This window comes from Cryptomeria japonica, chromosome 9 (genome assembly GCF_030272615.1).
Source record: "Cryptomeria japonica chromosome 9, Sugi_1.0, whole genome shotgun sequence".
Taxonomy (NCBI): Eukaryota; Viridiplantae; Streptophyta; class Pinopsida; order Cupressales; family Cupressaceae; genus Cryptomeria; species Cryptomeria japonica.
The window spans coordinates 473437609-473456859 of record NC_081413.1 but is presented as its reverse complement, the minus strand read 5'-3'; the positions used below and the strand labels follow the sequence as shown (position 1 = coordinate 473456859).

Below are 19251 nucleotides of genomic sequence, written 5' to 3'. Positions count from 1 at the left end.
GGCAGAGGGAGACTATAGTGTACATAGTTCAACCTCAAGATTTTTTTGACCCTTTGTTATGTGACTTTTTCCCCAAGAGAAGATAAAGTTATGAAATATCTCTTTAGAACCAAAAGTGAGATAAAAATAAAGGATAATATGATCCCTTGATTAAAAGAGGGATTAATAAAGAATAGTTATAAAAAACCCCTTTTAAAAAGGGAGAGCAACGATTATTTATTAAATAATTTATAAAAAACGAAACTCTTGTGAAAGAGTGTGATGGCTTGGAAATTACTCCTTAAAATATTATATAAAGCATTCATGTAAGACTTGAGAAGGGGGCATGGAGATCACTCAAGGAATTGAAAATTTGATTGCTCGAATAAACGGATATTCTATTCAACGATATACACGTATATATAGAGATTACAAGTCGACGTTCTAAATCAAGAACTAGTTGTTAAAGTGAAATTAAATAAGCTAAAAAGCTTAAAAAGGCTAAATATAGCTTAAAAAAGCTAAATATAGCTTAAAAAGCTAAATAATAAAAAGCTAACTAAACAAGCTAAATAAGTCGACTAAAAAGCTATATAGCTAAATAAGTCGACAACTAAGATGACCGCTAAAAATAGAAGATGACCATTACAGAAGATATTAATATTATTTTAACACCCTCCCTAATGGTCATCGTACTCAATACCCTACAGAAGACATTGCAGGTGTTATGATCACAAATGCAAAGAACACTCTGTTGCTACGGAGACCCTCCTAAGATCGGTAGAATGTAAATGACCAAGAGTACCAAAAGCCATCCAAACTAATGTAGCCCTCACTCGCGAATTACTGAAGTTTGAAACCATGATTTTGAGGAAAAATCAGCAAACCCTTTTGCAGAAGAGTACTGAGCACTGTTTGCTCCAACAACTCCTAAACAGACTGCAAGATACCACAGTTGCAGATGTTCGCCCTGACAGTGCAACCCAAAATTGACTACAACAAAGCAAGATTTTTGAGGAGAAAAATCGATCAAAACCAGAGAACTTCGTGAATCACAAATCCCATGCGAACTTCGCGTATTACAGATGATTTTTGAGGAAAATATCGTAAAAAACCAGCAAACAATTTTTGAAGAAAAAATCGTGAAAACCTAGAAATCCCACGCAAGAATTGCGGATTACAGATGATAACTTTTAAGGAAACAATTCTAAACCCTGCAAACAATTTTTTAGGAAAAAATCATGAAAACCCTGAGACCTGTAGGACGAGGGTTGGCCTAAATCAATCTGAACAAGGCAAAAATATTTTAATATCGTGAACATGCACTGTTTCTAGGTGTTGTGGCAGCTGTTGAAGTTCTGACTGTGTTCCAACTTGATGTTGGTCAAAGATGCCATCACGAAAACGAAGGTTGAACAAGGTCAACCTAGTGAAGGCACGAGACAAAAGAATCTGATTAAAAATCAGAATAGTAGCAGCTGCAAAATGAATCTGAAACCCCCGAGTGGAATGCGAGGCACAAATCCCAGTGCACAAATTTCAAGGTTTTGGAGAAACCCAGAAATTGAAATTTTTTTGCAAATTTAAAACTGAAATTTTTCGTGAAAAAATAATTAGAAAAGAATGATTGGTAGAAAAAAATAACCTCTGATTTAAAAAAACAAGCAAAAAAAACAGACGTCTTTTTTCTGTAAAAGAAGGATACAAAAAATAGGGTCAAAACCCTAGGTTTGCGCATAGCCCTAGTCCTATTTTTGAAAAAAATACTCAGGGCGCTGGTACAAGCCCACAAATTTCAGAGACACAAAAAATTGAGGGAGGTATGAGGATGAAACCCTAGGCGCCTGGCAGCACGAAATCCAGAAGGGCAAAACAGGAAAGCATGCCCTAGACGCCAAAATTTTCTGCAGGAGGTCGAAAAAATCGTAAGCACACAAAGTCGCGATTTCAGAAAAAAAAATGCCACTGGCATAAAATAAACACCGCCCACTAAAGAACTTCGTTGAGAAAAAAAAAACGCAGATAGAAGGCGCGGAAAAATCGCACGTCCACGATACCATGAAAAATCGCGGAAAACACTAGCGAAAATCACGCCGTCGCGTAGCAAAAATATCGCCGTTTAGAATGTCAGACGCATGAAAATCGCAACTAAGAAAGCCGAAGACGGAAAACCGCGAAATTGGCCTAGTCAGATTCGCGGCGTCACTGGAAATCCCAGATAGAAGAGCCGTCACACACACAAGAAAATCGGACATAAAAAACAATCTCTAGAAAAAAACTCCAACAAAAAGCTTTTGAAAAAGCAGAATCGTTTTTCCAAAAAATATGATGAAATTTTTTTTAGAAATTATATCCAAGTAGCAAGACGAATTTTTCATTAAAAAATTCTCCAAATCCTTAAGAAGCCCATTGACCCGCTTTGATACCATGAAAAATTGATTGCTCAAATAAACGGATAATCTATTCAACGATATACACATGTATATATAGAGATTACAAGACGACGTTCTAAATTAAGAACTTGTCGTTAAAGTGAAATCAAATAAGCTAAAAAGCTTCAAAAAGCTAAATAATAAAAAGCTAACTAAACAAGCTAAATAAGTCGACTAAAACGCTAAATAGCTATATAAGTCGACAACTAAGATGACCACTAAAAATAGAAGATGACCATTACAAAAGATATCAATATTATTTTAACAAGAATAAGTAGGTGGTTTGGTGGTCTACGGGCATGGGAGAAGGGGGTACACAAAGTGCGTCCAACTTTCGGTACAATGGACACTCGGGATTGTCCTGTTGAGGGCTGTTGTACATGTTGAGTAATTACTATAGGGCATGTTGTTGATGCTTGGGAAGCTTCTGTGTTAGTTTTGAATAAGAATTGGTCCCTCCTAGATGTGACATAGCTATGAGGGCCAAGACCATTGAAATATTCTTAGAGTGAGAATGATCATTCCAAGTGCTGAAGATTCAAGTATTGGAAAACCTTGATGATAGCATGTATTGAGAATATATTTATATTTAAAAATGTATTGTATTATATTGAAAAATGTTTCAGATGCAGAGGAATGCGAAAAAGTAGAAGAGTGAATTTGATAAAAAATCCGACTCGGTTCCTAAGCAAAGTTTACCTTCGGACAACCATAATTGCAAAATTCCGGATATCAATATTGCGGAGATTGTAGATCATGACATTGCTGCCTTAAACAAACAACTATTATCGGTTGAATCCTTGGTGGGCTTTGGTAGAGAGGACCTCAGACGATGGATCAAGAACTATTGGGATAACGTTGTAGAAATTTACTTTTTATTGAAAAACTTCTTTGTGGTAGACTTTGACAATATGATGGATAGAGACGTTTTGGAGAGAAATCCATGGTGCTTTGATGATCTTGATGTGTACACAAAAATGGACACCAAATTTTAATCCAAGAGCAATGAGCCCGTCGAATGGGTGCCTTATGGATTAGTTTATACAACCTACCTTTCCAATATTGGTCTGCAGATTGTCTAATCCAATTGGCAATCATCTTGGACAAACCCTAGATACTGATATGGGGGATGACAATTCAACACTTTATGTACAAATCCAAATTACCCCTATTGTAGAAATACCCCAATCTATATAGATTCACACTTCGAATGGGGTATGGACGTATAAAGTGGATATAGAAGAAATTAAATTCTATTGCATCAGATGCAGAAGTAGATCGCACTCAAAAATTGGATGTTCTAAACCCCCAATCAAAATATGGATTCCAAAGAAACAATTGACCTCAACTTCAGATCTAGTGGAGACTTCAAATGAAGAAAGGATTGCGGTGGGAGAGGGATAATATGGGTGTCAAACCCCCCTATCATCCCAAGAGCGGATAATGCTTTTGATTAGACAAACGTTGTTGAACCCAACAAGGATATTCACAATCCCAAGGGCATTTCAAAGGAAATTGTGGTGGTTGAGAATAAGGAAACAAATGTGGTGGTGGACTCATCTTCTGATTAGGAATGAGTTGCATATCATCAATCCAAGGAACATAAGCCAGTTTGCTTCAAAATTGCTCAAATCAGGGCTTGTTAGGTCAAAGATTGGTAGGAAAAACGATAGATAGAAGCAAGCAGAGGATGCCTTGCTCAAGGAACAAACTTTAATTAAATCCTATATGCTGAGATCTATAGGAGGAGAGCCCTCCCTTAGAGGGCAATGAAGATCCTCAAATGGAATGATAGGGTCCCGAATGCCCCTAACAAGAGGCGCATGATCAAGCACTAGCTAGACAATCAGTTAATCGATTTAGCTCTTATTTAGAAATTCAAGCTCTTCTCTATTGAGGCTAAAAACTCTATTAAACATTGCAAAGTTTGGAAATGAATTTTCAACAACTCTGTTAGGGCATCTGGAGGCATCAAAATCATGTGGAAATTGTGCAAGGTTTCAGTGGATTCGCTACAATTGGATTTTCAACAACTATGTTAGGGCATCTAGAGGCATTAATAGATTTTCTTCCAATCTAAATTTCCATATATATAGTGTAAATGGCCGAATAAGAACTGTTGACAAGAAAACCCTTCAGGACACCTTGAGCCTAGGTTTCCACGTGACGGTGGGCAAATTAATTTCAGCAGGGGAATTTAACTCAATTTTTGATCATAGTAGAAAATAGGGGGGCTTGGAAAGAGTGGTGCAAGCTTAGAGTAATTTTGCCTCCTTTGTTCATATGAATGGGCTGATTGACATCGTGCTAATGAATACGAAATATAGTTGGAATAACGGGAGGGACTATTTTACCAACATAGCAAAAAGACTAGACTGATTTCTAATTTCAAACACTACCGACCTCCAGATCAAAATGATCCCCATTTCTGATCATTTTTTGCTGGAACTTAATATTAGCGAAGACTCCCCTCCCCCCAATTGTCAATTCAGGTTCGAAAAAGTGTGGTTTGAATGACAGGATCTAAAGGATTTTATGAAGGGATGGTGGACAATCAAATAATCTCACTAGGACAAAGATGTTTATGTTCAGTATGCGATTGCAACATTTGAAAGAAAGGCTGAAACAATGGAACAAGAAATCCTTAAACAACATTTTCGAAGAAAAGCAGTGGATTGAGGAAGAATTGGAGATCATTAGCGAGGTTGTCATCCACAACAGTATGACTCATATGGAATGTGTTAAAGAAAAGGTAGCTGTTAACTGAGTACAATTAAATCTTGGCAAGAGAGGAGTGTCAATGGAGATCCAAGTCAAGTGAAGTATGGTTTAATGAAGGAGACCTCAATAATGTAACAAAGTTGTGAAGGGAGTGGAATAGGATCACCCAACTTAAGGCACCAAATGGCTGCATCATTACTGAGCCCCAAGACATTCAATTCGAGGGTGTTTGATTTTTTCTAAACTTGCTAGGTGGTACAGGGGTAGCGAAACCCGTCGAGGTTGGTTGTATTGATTGTATCCCTCGACTAGTCACTCATGAGGACAACAAATACCTTATGTCTCCCACCTCTCTAGATGAAGTGAAGGTGGCCACCTTTCAGAGGCATCAAGACAAGGCCTTTGGGCTCGACAGATTCTTGACTTTGGTGTTCAAGACTTGTTGGGTTTCATGGGGGAAGATATTTGGGGTGTTATAGATGAATCGAGAGAGAAAGGCAAGATTTTGAAGGACTTAAACTACACCAACATTTCTCTATACGGAAAAAACCAGACTATTCCTACTTTGTGACCCATTTCATTGTGTAATGCTATCTACAAAATCACTGGCAGAGTGATGGAAAATAGACCAACAAATACTACCAAGATTGTTCTCCCAAGAGTAAAGTGTTTTCGTTCTAGAAAGGAACATTTTTTGACAGCATTATCATTGCACATAAGGTTTTGCATTCGATTAGAAAAACAACCTGAAAAGCATGTTCTTGAAATTGGACATCAGCAAAACATACAATAGAGTTTGGTGGCGAATCTTAATAAAGACTAAAGAAATATGGATTTTGTGGGAAGTGGAATCAATGGATCTTTGGTTGTATTTCATCTCCATGATATTTAGTTATGATTAACGGGATTCCGTGTGGCTTTTTTGAAAGTGCTTGTGGTCTCAGACAGGGGGACCCTTACCCAATTCTTATTTCTTTTGATGGTTGATGCTCTGAGTAAGAAAATCTCAAATTTGGCAAGGGATGGTGTTTGGAGAGGTATCAATGCCATCAATGATGTGCCTGCTTTCCCACACCAATTCTTTACAGGTAACACATTGTTTGATGATTTGACGATGGAGGAGGCTACAAAAATCAATAATGTATTGGAAGAATACACGCATACAACATGACATATTATCAATAGAGATAACTCAAAGATCATTTTATTTAATATAGGGAATGTTGGCCAATGCAGAATTGTCCATATACTTAGATTTAGCATTGAGAGGCTCCCATCATCATACCTTGGGGTTCCACTTTTCAACGGCACCACTAGAGACAATCATTGGAGTGAAACAATAACAGTGTGGAATACTAGAAAAGCTATTGGCTCACGCTAGCTGGAAGTATCACCATGTTGAAATCCGTAGTGGCAACTATCCTAATATTCATGCTCTTATGTGTTGAAAGCACCAAGGGAATGGCATAAAAACTTTGTAGAGGTATCAATGATCTGCCCGCTTTCCCACATCAGTTCTTTGCAGGGAACATGTTGTTGTTTGGCGATTTGACGATGGAGACTGCAAAAATCAATATTGTATTGGAAGAACACACACACACAACATGACATATTATCAATAGAGATATATCAAAGATCTTTTTATTCAATATAGGGAATGTTGGCCAATGCAAAATTTCCCATCTACTTAGATTTAGCATTGTGAGGCTCCCATCATTATACCTTGGGGTTCCACTTTTCAATGACATCGTCAGAGACAATCATTGGAGTGAAACAATAACTGAGTGTGGAAAGAAAATGGAATATTGGAAAAGCTATTGGCTCATGCTAGCTGGAAGTATCACCATTTTGAAATCTGTAGTGACAACTATCCTAATATACATGCTCCCATGTGTTGAAATCACCAAGGGAATGGGCATAAAAACTCTCAACTTTATAGAGGAGATTTTTATGGGAAGGATCAAATAATAAAAAATGGGTCCCTTTGGTAGGATGGGATGAAGTTAAAAAAAGAAAATCCATTAGTGGTATTGGTATCCAAGATTTAGAGCTTCTCAATATTGCTCTGGGCACCATACTTATCTAGCATATGTACAAAAACCCCAATGCTCTATGGTGTTGGGTCCTTCAGAAGAAATATCTTGATGATGACGACTCTTACCGAATTTTGACCATTGCATGGCTCCTCCATATGGAACTTCATGACAAAATGTAGATGGCTCATTATCGATCACCAAACTTGAAAATAAGGAACAATTGCAAGGCCTCTTTTTGATGAGACTCTTGGAATAGCTATTGCCCGTTGTTCTCAATTCCTGGTTTGGAAGACATAACTCACATTACAAACATTTGATTGCGATGTTCGAGATCACATGGACATAAGGTTGCATGATGATGTTTGCTCTTTCAATTTGAAAGCACATGCTTCCTATGGGCAAACCACAAACATAGGTAGAGGAATTGAGCAATAGACACATGCTCTTATCTGATTGTGATAATGAGATCATATGGTGTGCGGCAAAAAATAGGGGATTGCTTGGCAAATCTTGGATACACTGTGGCTATAGGGAGAATGCATGTTGCTTGTGGCCTACAAAACTGTGTTGGTACCAAAATGTCCTACCAAAGGCTGGGGTATTGGCATGGGCAAGACTACCTAACCGAGTCCTCACCTGGGATAGGTTGATGAGGATGGGATTCTCAGGTCCTTTCAGATGCCCCCTTTGTAAATCCCATAAAGAGATGGTAGATAACCTTTTTGCCTAGTGTGACTTCATCCAAGCTTGTTGGGGAAATTTCAGAGGAATGTTGAGTTGGCAAGACCCTCTCCCTAATAACATTATGGCGGTCTTCTCCTCGTGGCCAATTATCCACAACAACTCCCTCTAGGCAAGTTTGTGTGGGGTTGCACCGATGATGCTTATTTGGCAAATATGGAAAGAAAGGAACACAAGAATATTCAAAGAAGTTGAGGCTCCAATTGAGACAATATTTAACAAGATTGAAATTGGCATTTGTGAACGTTAAAACACAAACGTCATTAACAAAAAATGTATGTAATTTTTAGTATGGGATGATCAAATGACAAATGTCTAGAAGCATCTCATTTTGCCCAAAGCCAATTTTATCAAATCCAAGATTGATAGTAGTTCGAGAAAATGGACACTTTCCCCTATAGGAAGATTGAAGATTAACTTTGATGGCATTTACAGGGGCAATCTTGGAATATCGGGGGCTCAATATATTATCAAATATTGTCTTGGGAAGCCTGTGTGGGTGGGTTCCATTGAGTTGCCAGAAGATATCAATAATGTTGCAAAATTCTTGGCAATATTTGAAGGTTTAAAAAAATGCAGAGAGCTGAACTGAAATCACATCAACATGGAAGGTGACTCTGCCATTGTGGTTAACACCATCACCACAAATCATGCCCCAAGTTGAAAACTAAAAATGTAAACTAATGGGGTCCGGTATCAGCTGGTTAAGTATTAGAATATTTAATTATTATTTAGTCAGTTATTTTTAGTTGTTCTATTAATGGTTATTTAGTTCATTTAGTATTTGTTTATTTAGGCATCTTTTATTAGAAGACGTAGTTGTCAGTTTAAGCTTCAGTTAAATGGTTTGTTCTTTTTACTATTTTGTAGGATCGTTGCCTTGATCAAGTTGTTTTGGGCAAGAGTACTCATCTCGAACTAGTGGGTAAAGATTAGGACAAATTTGATGAGCAAAATCGAGAGGCTGTAATGCTCATCGAATTATCTATTATAGCTGATCAGCTCCCTCAGGTGCCGTCCGGAAATACAGCTAAAGAGATTTGGGAGATATCTCTTGAAGGATCTTCATGAAACGTCTGACAAGAGCCGAGCTTTCTTTCTCAAAATTATGTTGTTTTCTATCATGATGGATGAGAAGATGTCTCTTAAGGCACATCTTATGAAGGTCAAGGACATCTGTGACCAGTTGGAGACTATTGGCCGCAAGATGGAGGAAGAGGATATGCTAGTGATCATGCTAAAAAGCCTCCCCCGATCCTACGAGTATTTCATTGAGACGGTCAATATCACCTCTACTAGTGTTGATCTGAAGTTTCTTGATCTCTGCAACAAGCTTTTGCAACAAGGTAGATGGAAGCAACAGTTTGGCAACAGTGCTAGTTCGTCCTCCACTGAACAAGCCTTCACAGCCAAAGCTTCCGATGAAAATAAAAGCAAACGTTAGTCCTCCCAACAAAAAACACAAGGTCAATCTCAAGAGTCTTCTAAGAAGAAAAGTGTCCAGTGCAACTACTATCACAAGTTTGGCCACACGAAGAAAGATTGCAAGAAGCGGTTGGCATTCGAGCAATCTTGAGAGGGAGGGTCTCAGCAAAAGGCCCAAGCTTCTACACACTCTAATTAGGAGTCTGCCTTCTATGCGTTCATGGCCCAACACCCATCTGATCACGTGAATTCATTTGCCTGGTACATTGACTCTGGCGCCTCTCGGTATTTCACACATCGTCGGGATTGGTTTACCGAGTACACGCCTTTCATTGATTCAATGATTTTTTTAGGAGGCGAAGAGTATACTATTGTCGGCAAGGGCAATATTTAGATTTCATTTGGAGGGAAAGATTTGATATTTCTCGATGTATACTTTGTCCTAGGTATGGATCTCAATTTGCTCTCAGCTTGTTAGATTATACATCATTCACCACAACTGGATGTCGTCTTCAGTTCTCACAAGAGCAACATTCTTGATAGGGAGACTCACACTACACTTGGTGTTGGCCTTGAGGATCATGGTCTTTATAGACTTGTTGATTTTGGTGATTCTCAGGAGCATGCTTTCGTAACCAAGAGTACTTTTATCAACAATCTCTAACATCAACAGTATGAGCACCTGAATATTCGCCATCTCTCTTAGTTAGTTTGGGAGGGTCTAGTTGTTGGATTATGAGATTCAGACTCAGAATCATGGAGTTTATGGAGCTTGTCATGTTGGAAAGCAACATTGGACTCCGTTTTTAGATGGTGACATTTGGAGAGCGTCCAAGGTCTTGTAGTTGGTTCATGCAGATATCTTTGGCCCGATGAACACTCCATCAGTCACTGGATGCAGGTATTTTCTCCTGTTTGTTGATGATTTCAATAGGAAAATGTGGGTGTATTTTCTTAAACACAAATCAGAGGTGTTCGACATGTTTCAAAAGTTTAAGGCCTTAGTGGAAAGAGTTAGGTTGTTAGATTGTCACTCTTAGGTTTGACAATGGTGGGGAATTTTGTTCTACTGATTTCTCCAACTTCTGTGCATCACATGGCATTAAGCATCAACTTACCACACCTTACACCCCTTAGCAGAGCGGTGTTGTTGAGTGCAAGAACCGTATAGTCACTGAGATGGTCTGGTCTATGTTGGAGCATAGAAATGTTCCAAATTTTTTTTGGGTGGAAGCAAACTACACTGCAGTTTATCTTTTGAACCAATCTCCCACACAGGTCTTTAAGAAGATGACCCTAGAGGAACCCTGGTCTGGAAGAAAGCCCAAAATCAGTCATTTGAAGGTTTTTGGCTCTACTGCTTATGTTTGGGTTCTAGATGCTAAGCACATGAAGCTAGATTCCAAGAGCCAGAATTTGATGTTCACGGGCTACAGTGACACTCACAAGGCTTATTGGCTGATTGATGTTGACACTAATCGTCTCATATTCGTTTGAGATGTGGTATTTGATGGAGAACGAGGGCCTTTTCAACCTCCTTCTGTCTTGAGCACTAAGGATCAGCCTTCGAAGGCTACAGATATGGGTGTTCACCTTCCCTTAGCTCCACCTGATTGGAGCGATTCAAATGACTCTTCTCCCAAGCATGACATTGCACCACTTGACTTTCCTTAGCAACCTTAGGATCTGCATCCAGATGAGTTAGCTCCAAATATCCCACGTGATGTTGTTCTTCTTGCAGTAGATGTTGGTACTTCTACTCTTTGACCTAAGTGGTGGGCCAAGACCATTGGTGATCTTCGTGATAATGAATTGATTGAGGGTAGATCATCTAGAGGTAAGAGCAATCAATTGATAGTTAATTTTTCTCTTAGGCCAACATTCATAGTATTTATGAGCCTCAGACATATTCAGAGGCTAAAGGTGTACCTGAGTGGGGATAGGCTATGGCAGCCAAACATAATAGTCTTTTGAAGAACAACACTTGGTTCTTGTCTGATCTTCCAGCAAAGAAGAAGCCCATTTGCTGCAAATGGGTGTATAAAGTCAAGTATAAGGCTGATGGTACCCTTGATAAGTATAAGGCATGTTTGGTAGCAAAAAGGGTTTTCATAGGAGGGCATCAACTATGAGGAGACATTTGCTCTGACAACCAAGATGAGCACCATTTGGCTTGTCCTCGTGATTTCAGCCCAATTTGGATGGAAAGTCCATCAAATGGATGTCAACAGTGCTTTCCTCAATGGTGATTTGCAGGAAGAAGTCTATATGACGCAACCTCCAAGTTTCAAGGTTGTTGGTAAGGAACACCAGGTATGCAGATTGGTGAAAGCACTCTATGGCCTCAAACAGGGTCCTCGTGCTTGGTATATAAAAATTGATAAGTACTTGATTGATCAAGGCTTTCAAAGTAGTCCTTCTGATCCAAAGCTGTATGTCAAGCATGCTAGTGGTGAGATTCTTCTTGTCATCTATGTTGATGATTTGATCATTACTGGTAGTGGAGCACATTTGATTGACCAGGTCAAATAGGATTTGTGCTAGACTTTTGATATGATAGATTTGGGACGTCTCCATTATTGTCTTGGTATAGAGGTTTGGCAGACAGATAGTCGCATATTCATTTCTTAGTCAAAATATGCCAAGAATCTTTTGGATTAATTTCGGATGCACGATTGCAAACCTGCATCTACACCTACGGAGAAAGGGTTGAAATTGTCATCCAAATCGGATTCACATGTGGTGGATGAAACTTCATTTAGGCAATTAGTGGGCAGCCTCATATATCTCACTGCCGCTAGACCTGACATCAATTATGCTGTGAGTTACATTTCTCACTTCATGTCAACACCAAATGTTGAACATTGGGTTGCAGCAAAGTGTGTGTTGAGATATATGAAGAGAACTCCTGATTTTGGCATTTTGTATAGTAGAAGCAAAGATCCTAGACTCGTTGGTTTTATGGACTTAGATTGGGCAGGTTGTGTTGTGGACAAAAAGTTTACTTCTAGTTACGTTTTCAGTTTGGGCACACGTGCAGTCACATGGACCAGCAAGAAGCAGCAGGCAACAACTCTCCCCTTGATTGAAGCAAAGTATCAGGGAATTGTGAAGGTAGCTTGTGGGGCAATTCGGCTTCGAAGGATTCTTGCAGACATGAAAATGTCTCAAGCAAGGCCTACTCTCTTGTTCTGTGATAATCAAGGGGTTCTGAAACTAGCCAAAAATCCAGTCTTCCATGAGCGGACCAAGCATGTTGAGCTTCATTGTCATTTTATCCGCAAGCATGTCGAAGATGGATCAGTGATATTGTAGTACATTCCAACTAAGGACTAGACTGCAATATCCTCACCAAGTCTTACAGTCCGGAAAAGTTTGTCAAATTTAGGGGGCAACTTGGTGTAGTTGATAGAATGACCATTAAGGGAGGGTATTCAAATATTTAAAAAAATTTTAGTCAGCTATTTTTAGTTGTCATTGAGTTCATTTAGTTTTTTTTTATTTAGGCGTTTTTTATTAGAAGACGTAATTGTCAGTTTAAGCTTGAGTTTGAAGATTCAGCTCAACGGTTTGTTCTTTTTAGAACACTGTCGTGTAAATTCCTATATATACGCTGTATATTCATAAATAAAGAGACAATTTATTTTTCAGTAAGATATCATATTACACTATAAAGCACATTTAAAGAGAGGCTAATTTGGCTGTGAATCTTCTCTCTAAATTGGCCATCGAACAAATGGTACCCTCACTCACATCAGATACCTATCTTCCTTGGGGATCTCTCCAAGGCATCATAGATAAGGACATTGCAGATAATACAGGGAGATTTTCAGAATCTTGACTGGCTTTGAATGGACTAAATGTGAATCAACTGTTTGAGGACACATTTCGTGATTTTGAAGCAAGGAATGAAAGTATGAATGAAATTTCCATCAGCGTCTCCCCATCAAATGTCCATTCCACCTACCTGACATCATGTGCTTGATCATCGATTCCCATGCTATGGCGGTGGTGCGAGTTTTAAATGCAATAAAGCTTCCTAGGGACAACACGGAAACATCAATGGTGAGATTGTTGGTGGCTGCAAGCTCCAACGAAGAGGAATACATAACTATTCGGGACTGCAAATGCGATTGCAACATCTGATCAGTGATAGTGTTCAAGGTTAAAGATGATGTTGAGGGGGGCATTGTGAGGAAGATTATTGGAGAACAAACTTTGGCTCAAGTACACATGCACAACACGACACTTTTGGAAAGGTTCATTTACAACATTGCCCGCACTTTTGGGAATCATTAGTGGGCAAAGAAAGCAATAAAAAGAATGGTAATCCGGCCCATCAGGGTCCTGCCTCTACTACACCTAGAAATCTGAAGAAGAAACCGACTGTAGGAATGCTCGGGGACATGAATTACCTTTGAGGCGATCGCCATGTTGAGAGGTAGATTATCAAGAAACAACGTGCAGACCTATGCCTACTTTATTAACTTAAATGAAAATCTTTTGACTCCAACTCAGATTGAGAGAATCTGAGAAGTCATTGAAGGTATCCGAATCTTGATGTTCTTTGTATTTAGGACTATGTTGATGTAAATTTCTCTCTGTTTTAATGAAATGGGAGCTAACACCCCCACAATAGCAATTTGCCAAAAAAAAAAAAAAGATATTGAGAATATGATATATGAATTTGGTGATAATAATATTGAGTTATGTGGTTGTGTTATTTAATTTATTATGTTTAAGTATTTCCTTTAGAGTTATTATAAACTATCAAATGTATAGTATGCATTGCTAGTTATATCTATTTTGATAACATTATAAATTGCAAATTATGTCAGCAGACTCAGCACTAATATTATCCATGATATTAATTCCGCTGCAAATATTTAATTAACTCTAGGAGAAAAGTGACATTACACCTTAAGATTGAGGTAGATTATGTTTTTTAAATTGTCACTTTTTGGAGTTATCAGCACTTTGAGGGGTTTTAGGTGGTTCATTTTGAAAAACTGATTTCAGTGATTCACACGTTGACTGACAGGTTGCATAGATTATGTGATTCAAACCATGAAATTGTTGTTTGCAAGAGGGACTAGGTAGTAGCTCTGGGCCAATTTCATGGGATATATTTGGCATTGATACACCTGCTCCAGCATGATCACTAAATGCTTTTTGGATCAATGGAGTGATTTTTGGCCATAATGATCCAAAGATGGGTTTGTGAAGCTTAGGATTTAGGTTATATGCTTGGACCTTGATTTTTAAAATTTATTATTATGTTTTTTGTGATCAGGTTGTAGGTTTTTTGTAGAGATTGTTCCTTCATAGGCTGTATGTTAGTCATAGTTTTGATCGAGAGGATGATGGTGACTTTACCCCTCTTTTGCTCTGTAGACGACAAGGACAAAACATTAAGGCTTACCGGCCACTTCATACTCTTCTACAAATTTTCCTTAACTAAAAATTTCACAGTATCTAGGAACCTAGAAAACCACCTTAAGGATACTAGAAGATTTACTTGTCATAACCTTAACGACTTGACTGTACAAGAAATGTTATTGATTATATCAGGTTGGTGTTTTAAACAAAAGCGTTTATCCAACTAAAACATGTTGCGAACTAATAAAATCTAGAGATAGGTCATGGTTGTTGCTTCCTCTAAACTTGGAAATCAGAATCAGGAAACTCATCTGCAGTTTTATATCCACTCTATGCTCAAGTTGTAGCTGGTGGTATATATTAATGAGCTCATTTTGGACAAAAATCTTATCATTAGAATGAGGTTTTGATGACGATGCTAAAAGACATTGAATTGAGTATGTCAATCTTTGAAATCCAGTTGCCTTTTTTGGTCTTTGTTGAAGAGAATTGCTGATCAATATACTGCCCCTAATCCAATTAGCATTTTTGAGCACCCTTGAATATGTCTGAAGCATTTCCATGCATATTTTGATTGATACTAGGATTCTTATAGTATGGTGATAAAAGATGGTGAGGTATTGGTGGAAGCTCTACCCTGCATAATTTTTCTGTGACAACAAACCCAACAAAGCTATTTCATTGTTTCTTCTGTGGATTTGATCTTTTCACTGTTTTGTTGCATGTAACTGAAGCTTAGTGGCAAGGCCAAGCATAGTGTGAACCAGTGTAAGATCTTGCTAGCCTATTAGCACTAACCTTGGGAAAGAAGTAATTGTCTTCTGAGAGTTACATGCAAACTCCAGGATATTATCTACCATAGATCCACATAAAGTGATTATGGATTCAACAAGTGATACATTATTACAAGTGGTCTCTAACTCTCTTACATTCCTTTGTCATTATTATTCTCGTTTTTTACATCTAAGGAAGCTGGTGATAAATGGAACAGCACATAAAGTATTGTGGGGCATCTAAACAATGCAATGAAACAACAAAAAAACTTAGTTATCAACAAAACATATCAAAGTTAGGACTTGAAGTTTACAATACAAGCCATCATCATATCAATAAAAACATTTAAATGGCTACCTATGTTCAACCGAGCTCCCTTTTGGGGTACCAGGAAATGCAGGCATAAAAAAATGAGACACTTAGAAGTATCTTTAAATCTTAGCTTTGATATTTGAGTAGGAAAATAGCATGGGGACAAGAGCAGGGATGGGTAGCTGAATGGTAGTGGCATGTCTCTGCAGAATATGGTGTACCATCCATTTGTAAAAGTTATGAGACCTAGATTACTAGTAGCTTACATGTAATTTTTAATTATCAAGTTTCTAAAATCTGAACAAAGATAAAACATTTTGGCCTGTAAGAGTTGTAAAAAAATCTGGTCAGGATTTTATGCTAAGTAAAGAAAAAGCTAGGTTTTTTTGATTAAACAACTAATTTTGTAATGACTGCTGCAATGCTTCATGTAACCAGAATTTTTTGTAAACCTTTTTGTATGATGTAGTGCTGCGGGTCCACATACCATAGTAAGTGGAAAAGAAGTTATCAATTTAGCTTCAGCAAACTATCTTGGACTAATAGGGAATGAGAAGATAATTGTGAGTGAACAACAAAAGACTCTACCTTGTTTTCTGCTTGTTTATTCTAGAAGTTACTATCGCTGTATTGTAATATGAGATTCAACTGACTAATAATATTCCTTTTCAGGAAGCATGTGATGCATCCCTTAAAAAATATGGTGTGGGATCTTGTGGTCCTCGTGGCTTCTATGGGACTATTGGTGAGAAGGAGACTGCACTTTTGATTTTTATTCAATATTTATTCTTTAATAACTAGATTAACTTTTAGGCCTTTATTGAATTATGAAAATATGTAAGTATTGATAATGCAAATGGGAAATATGATAAAACAGAACTTTTGATAAGTTCTATTAGTATAAAAACCTTAGCATGCTTGGCAATAACATTATATGGTGCATATCAAACCGTATTGTTTGACTGTGCTATGTTCAGGTAAGGACCTAAGGTTACATTTGTAATCTGTTTATGTATAAGTCTGAGCCCTAAAAAGAGCTCAAAGTATTCATGTAGAAATTTATTATTACTGACATCAGTCTATTGATATGTGTATTTAATAATTTATTTAGCACTTGTTTACTATAATTTATTATTTTCTTGTATGTTTTTGTGCCAAGAAGTTTTGGACAACTAATCCTGACATAACATCATGTCCAAATAAATTGATCATTTGGTACTTGTTGCTCACTTGTACTACAATATTGTGCTTTTGATTCCTGAGAACAATGGTTTGAATGGTTGCATTCATACATCATCGCTTGCATTGCATCATATATATGATATGTATAAAGTATAAACAGAATTGGGTAGGGGTAGTAATTCTATTTGTTTTTACTTATTGTATTAAAATTTTTGCTGGAGTTGTTGGTAGATGTTCATCTTGATTGTGAGGCCAGAATTTCGAAGTTTTTGGGGACGCCAGGATCAATTCTCTATTCATATGGTCTTTCAACTACAGCTAGTACAATTCCAGCATTTTGCAAGCGGGGTGATCTAATTATTGCGTGAGTTTCTATAATTTCAATGTTAACTTTATACCATTTTCTAGGAATGCCATAATTTTATATCTTTTCATGGTGAAAATCTCTCTTTGTCCTTGAATCTCCAGAATTAGATGGATGATATATTGATAGAAGAGATGGAAATATTGAGATGGGATAATTGCCTTGGAAAGCTATTATTCTTATTGCTAATATTTACATACTTATTTTGACTGGTGGATTGTATATTGTGCAATTTATTTCAGGCACATGTGCCTAGTATTCCTCCTGACAGTTTATGACTGTAGACATTTATTTGATAAATAGTTCCAGTTAACTCTAAATAATATCCGAGTTTAGGATATTCTTCTCCATTGAAAATGTATGTCACGGGTTAATGATTTTATGAATGTAGACTTTCAAATAATCTTAAACATATTCAGATCTCCTGGAATTTATTTATAAAAAAATGAAAACATTTGTGATGCAAATTTTCATCTTGTGTGTTTGTACTCATAAAATTGTTTGCAGTGATGAAGGTGTACACTGGGGAATTCAAAATGGGCTATTCCTTTCAAGAAGTACTGTAAAGCATTTCAAGCATAATGATATGGGAGCTTTAGAAGAGATCTTAGAGGAGGTCTTCTTACAAGATAAACGGGTCAAAAAGGTGCTGAATCGACGCTTCATTGTAGTTGAATCCATTTACCAGGTATCTTTGGTAACATATTGGAATTTCATCGTTAATGGATTGCTCATTATATTCTCGTTTCCTTAATGTTCACTTCTTTCTAGTATTGTTTAATCTGCTAGTTAGCCACATGCTTTGAAATGTTCTGGTTCTAAGTTGGAAACATGTTTGCAGTTTGTAACAAAAAATTGTGTGTCTAGTTTTGAATCATTGAACACAACTGCAAATTTACTTGGTATTAATTCCTGTACCATTCCCCAAATTTTACAAACTTTTTTTTGTTTTTTTAAAAGTATGGAATGCTTTACAGTTTGTATGAATCATTGTTGATCCTATACAGAATCGATTCATGTCCGTATTTCAGGCTAATGGTCTGCCTTTTTGTGGATTGCTTTTAAAAACTTGTGATTGATGTTGGAACATCATTCAACTTTGAAAAAATATATTGGTTCTTACACCACCAACATACTTTTCTATTATTTCCTGTAGCCTTAAACACTTTCCATTATTTTTGTACTTAGTATATAGTATTTACCAACTTTGAGTCCACCCCCCTTGTTAGCTAGGCTCTTTTGTTCTTACTTTAGTTTATTCATATTGCTTGTAGGTTTTGATTGTTTCTAGTTTATTCATATTGCTTGTAGGTTTTGATTGTTTCTTATTATTATGTATGCTGGATGAACTTTCTTTGACCTTCTTTAGTCACCTGTGGATATTAGTATAATTTCCTTATTTCATTCTGTTTACTATTGCCTAATGGACAAGGTCAGCTTAATTACATTTTTCTGTATTGGCATGAATAGTTTGCTTCTCGATTTAGCATGTTGAACACTCAGTCTTCCTGTTACTGATGCCAAAATAGAAATTTGCGTAATTGCTATTATTGCAGAATTCAGGTCAGATGGCACCCCTGGATAAAATTATAAAATTGAAAGAAAAGTATAAGTTCAGGGTATTGGTAGATGAAAGCAATTCATTTGGTGTACTGGGTAAAACTGGTAGGGGTATCACTGAACATTATGGAATTCCGGTATATTCTGAAATCCACCCTTAGAATTCATCTTTACATATTGCTGTCATATTCAATGGTTTTGCAAATGGACATAGCTATCAATTTTAGTGCACTTGCAGGTTGAAAAAGTTGATATTATAACTGCTGGTATGGGGTATGCTTTGGCAACTACTGGAGGCTTCTGTACAGGAAGTGCAAAAGTTGTTGACCATCAGGTATGAACAATG

The 19251-nt window shown here is 37.3% G+C and overlaps 1 protein-coding gene across 4 annotated transcripts in view; it reads left to right on the top strand.

Moving 5' to 3' along the window:
- Positions 1–19251, top strand: part of LOC131075955 (long chain base biosynthesis protein 1b) — a 108448-nt gene that overhangs the window by 63834 nt on the left and 25363 nt on the right. For all 4 annotated transcript variants that reach the window (XM_058012946.2, XM_058012945.2, XM_058012948.2 and 1 more), the window contains 6 exons: positions 16269–16362; positions 16472–16544; positions 17213–17345; positions 17853–18033; positions 18902–19042; positions 19144–19239. In XM_058012946.2, the coding sequence (XP_057868929.1) occupies positions 16269–16362; positions 16472–16544; positions 17213–17345; positions 17853–18033; positions 18902–19042; positions 19144–19239 (718 nt within the window). The remainder of the gene's footprint in view (positions 1–16268; positions 16363–16471; positions 16545–17212; positions 17346–17852; positions 18034–18901; positions 19043–19143; positions 19240–19251) is intronic.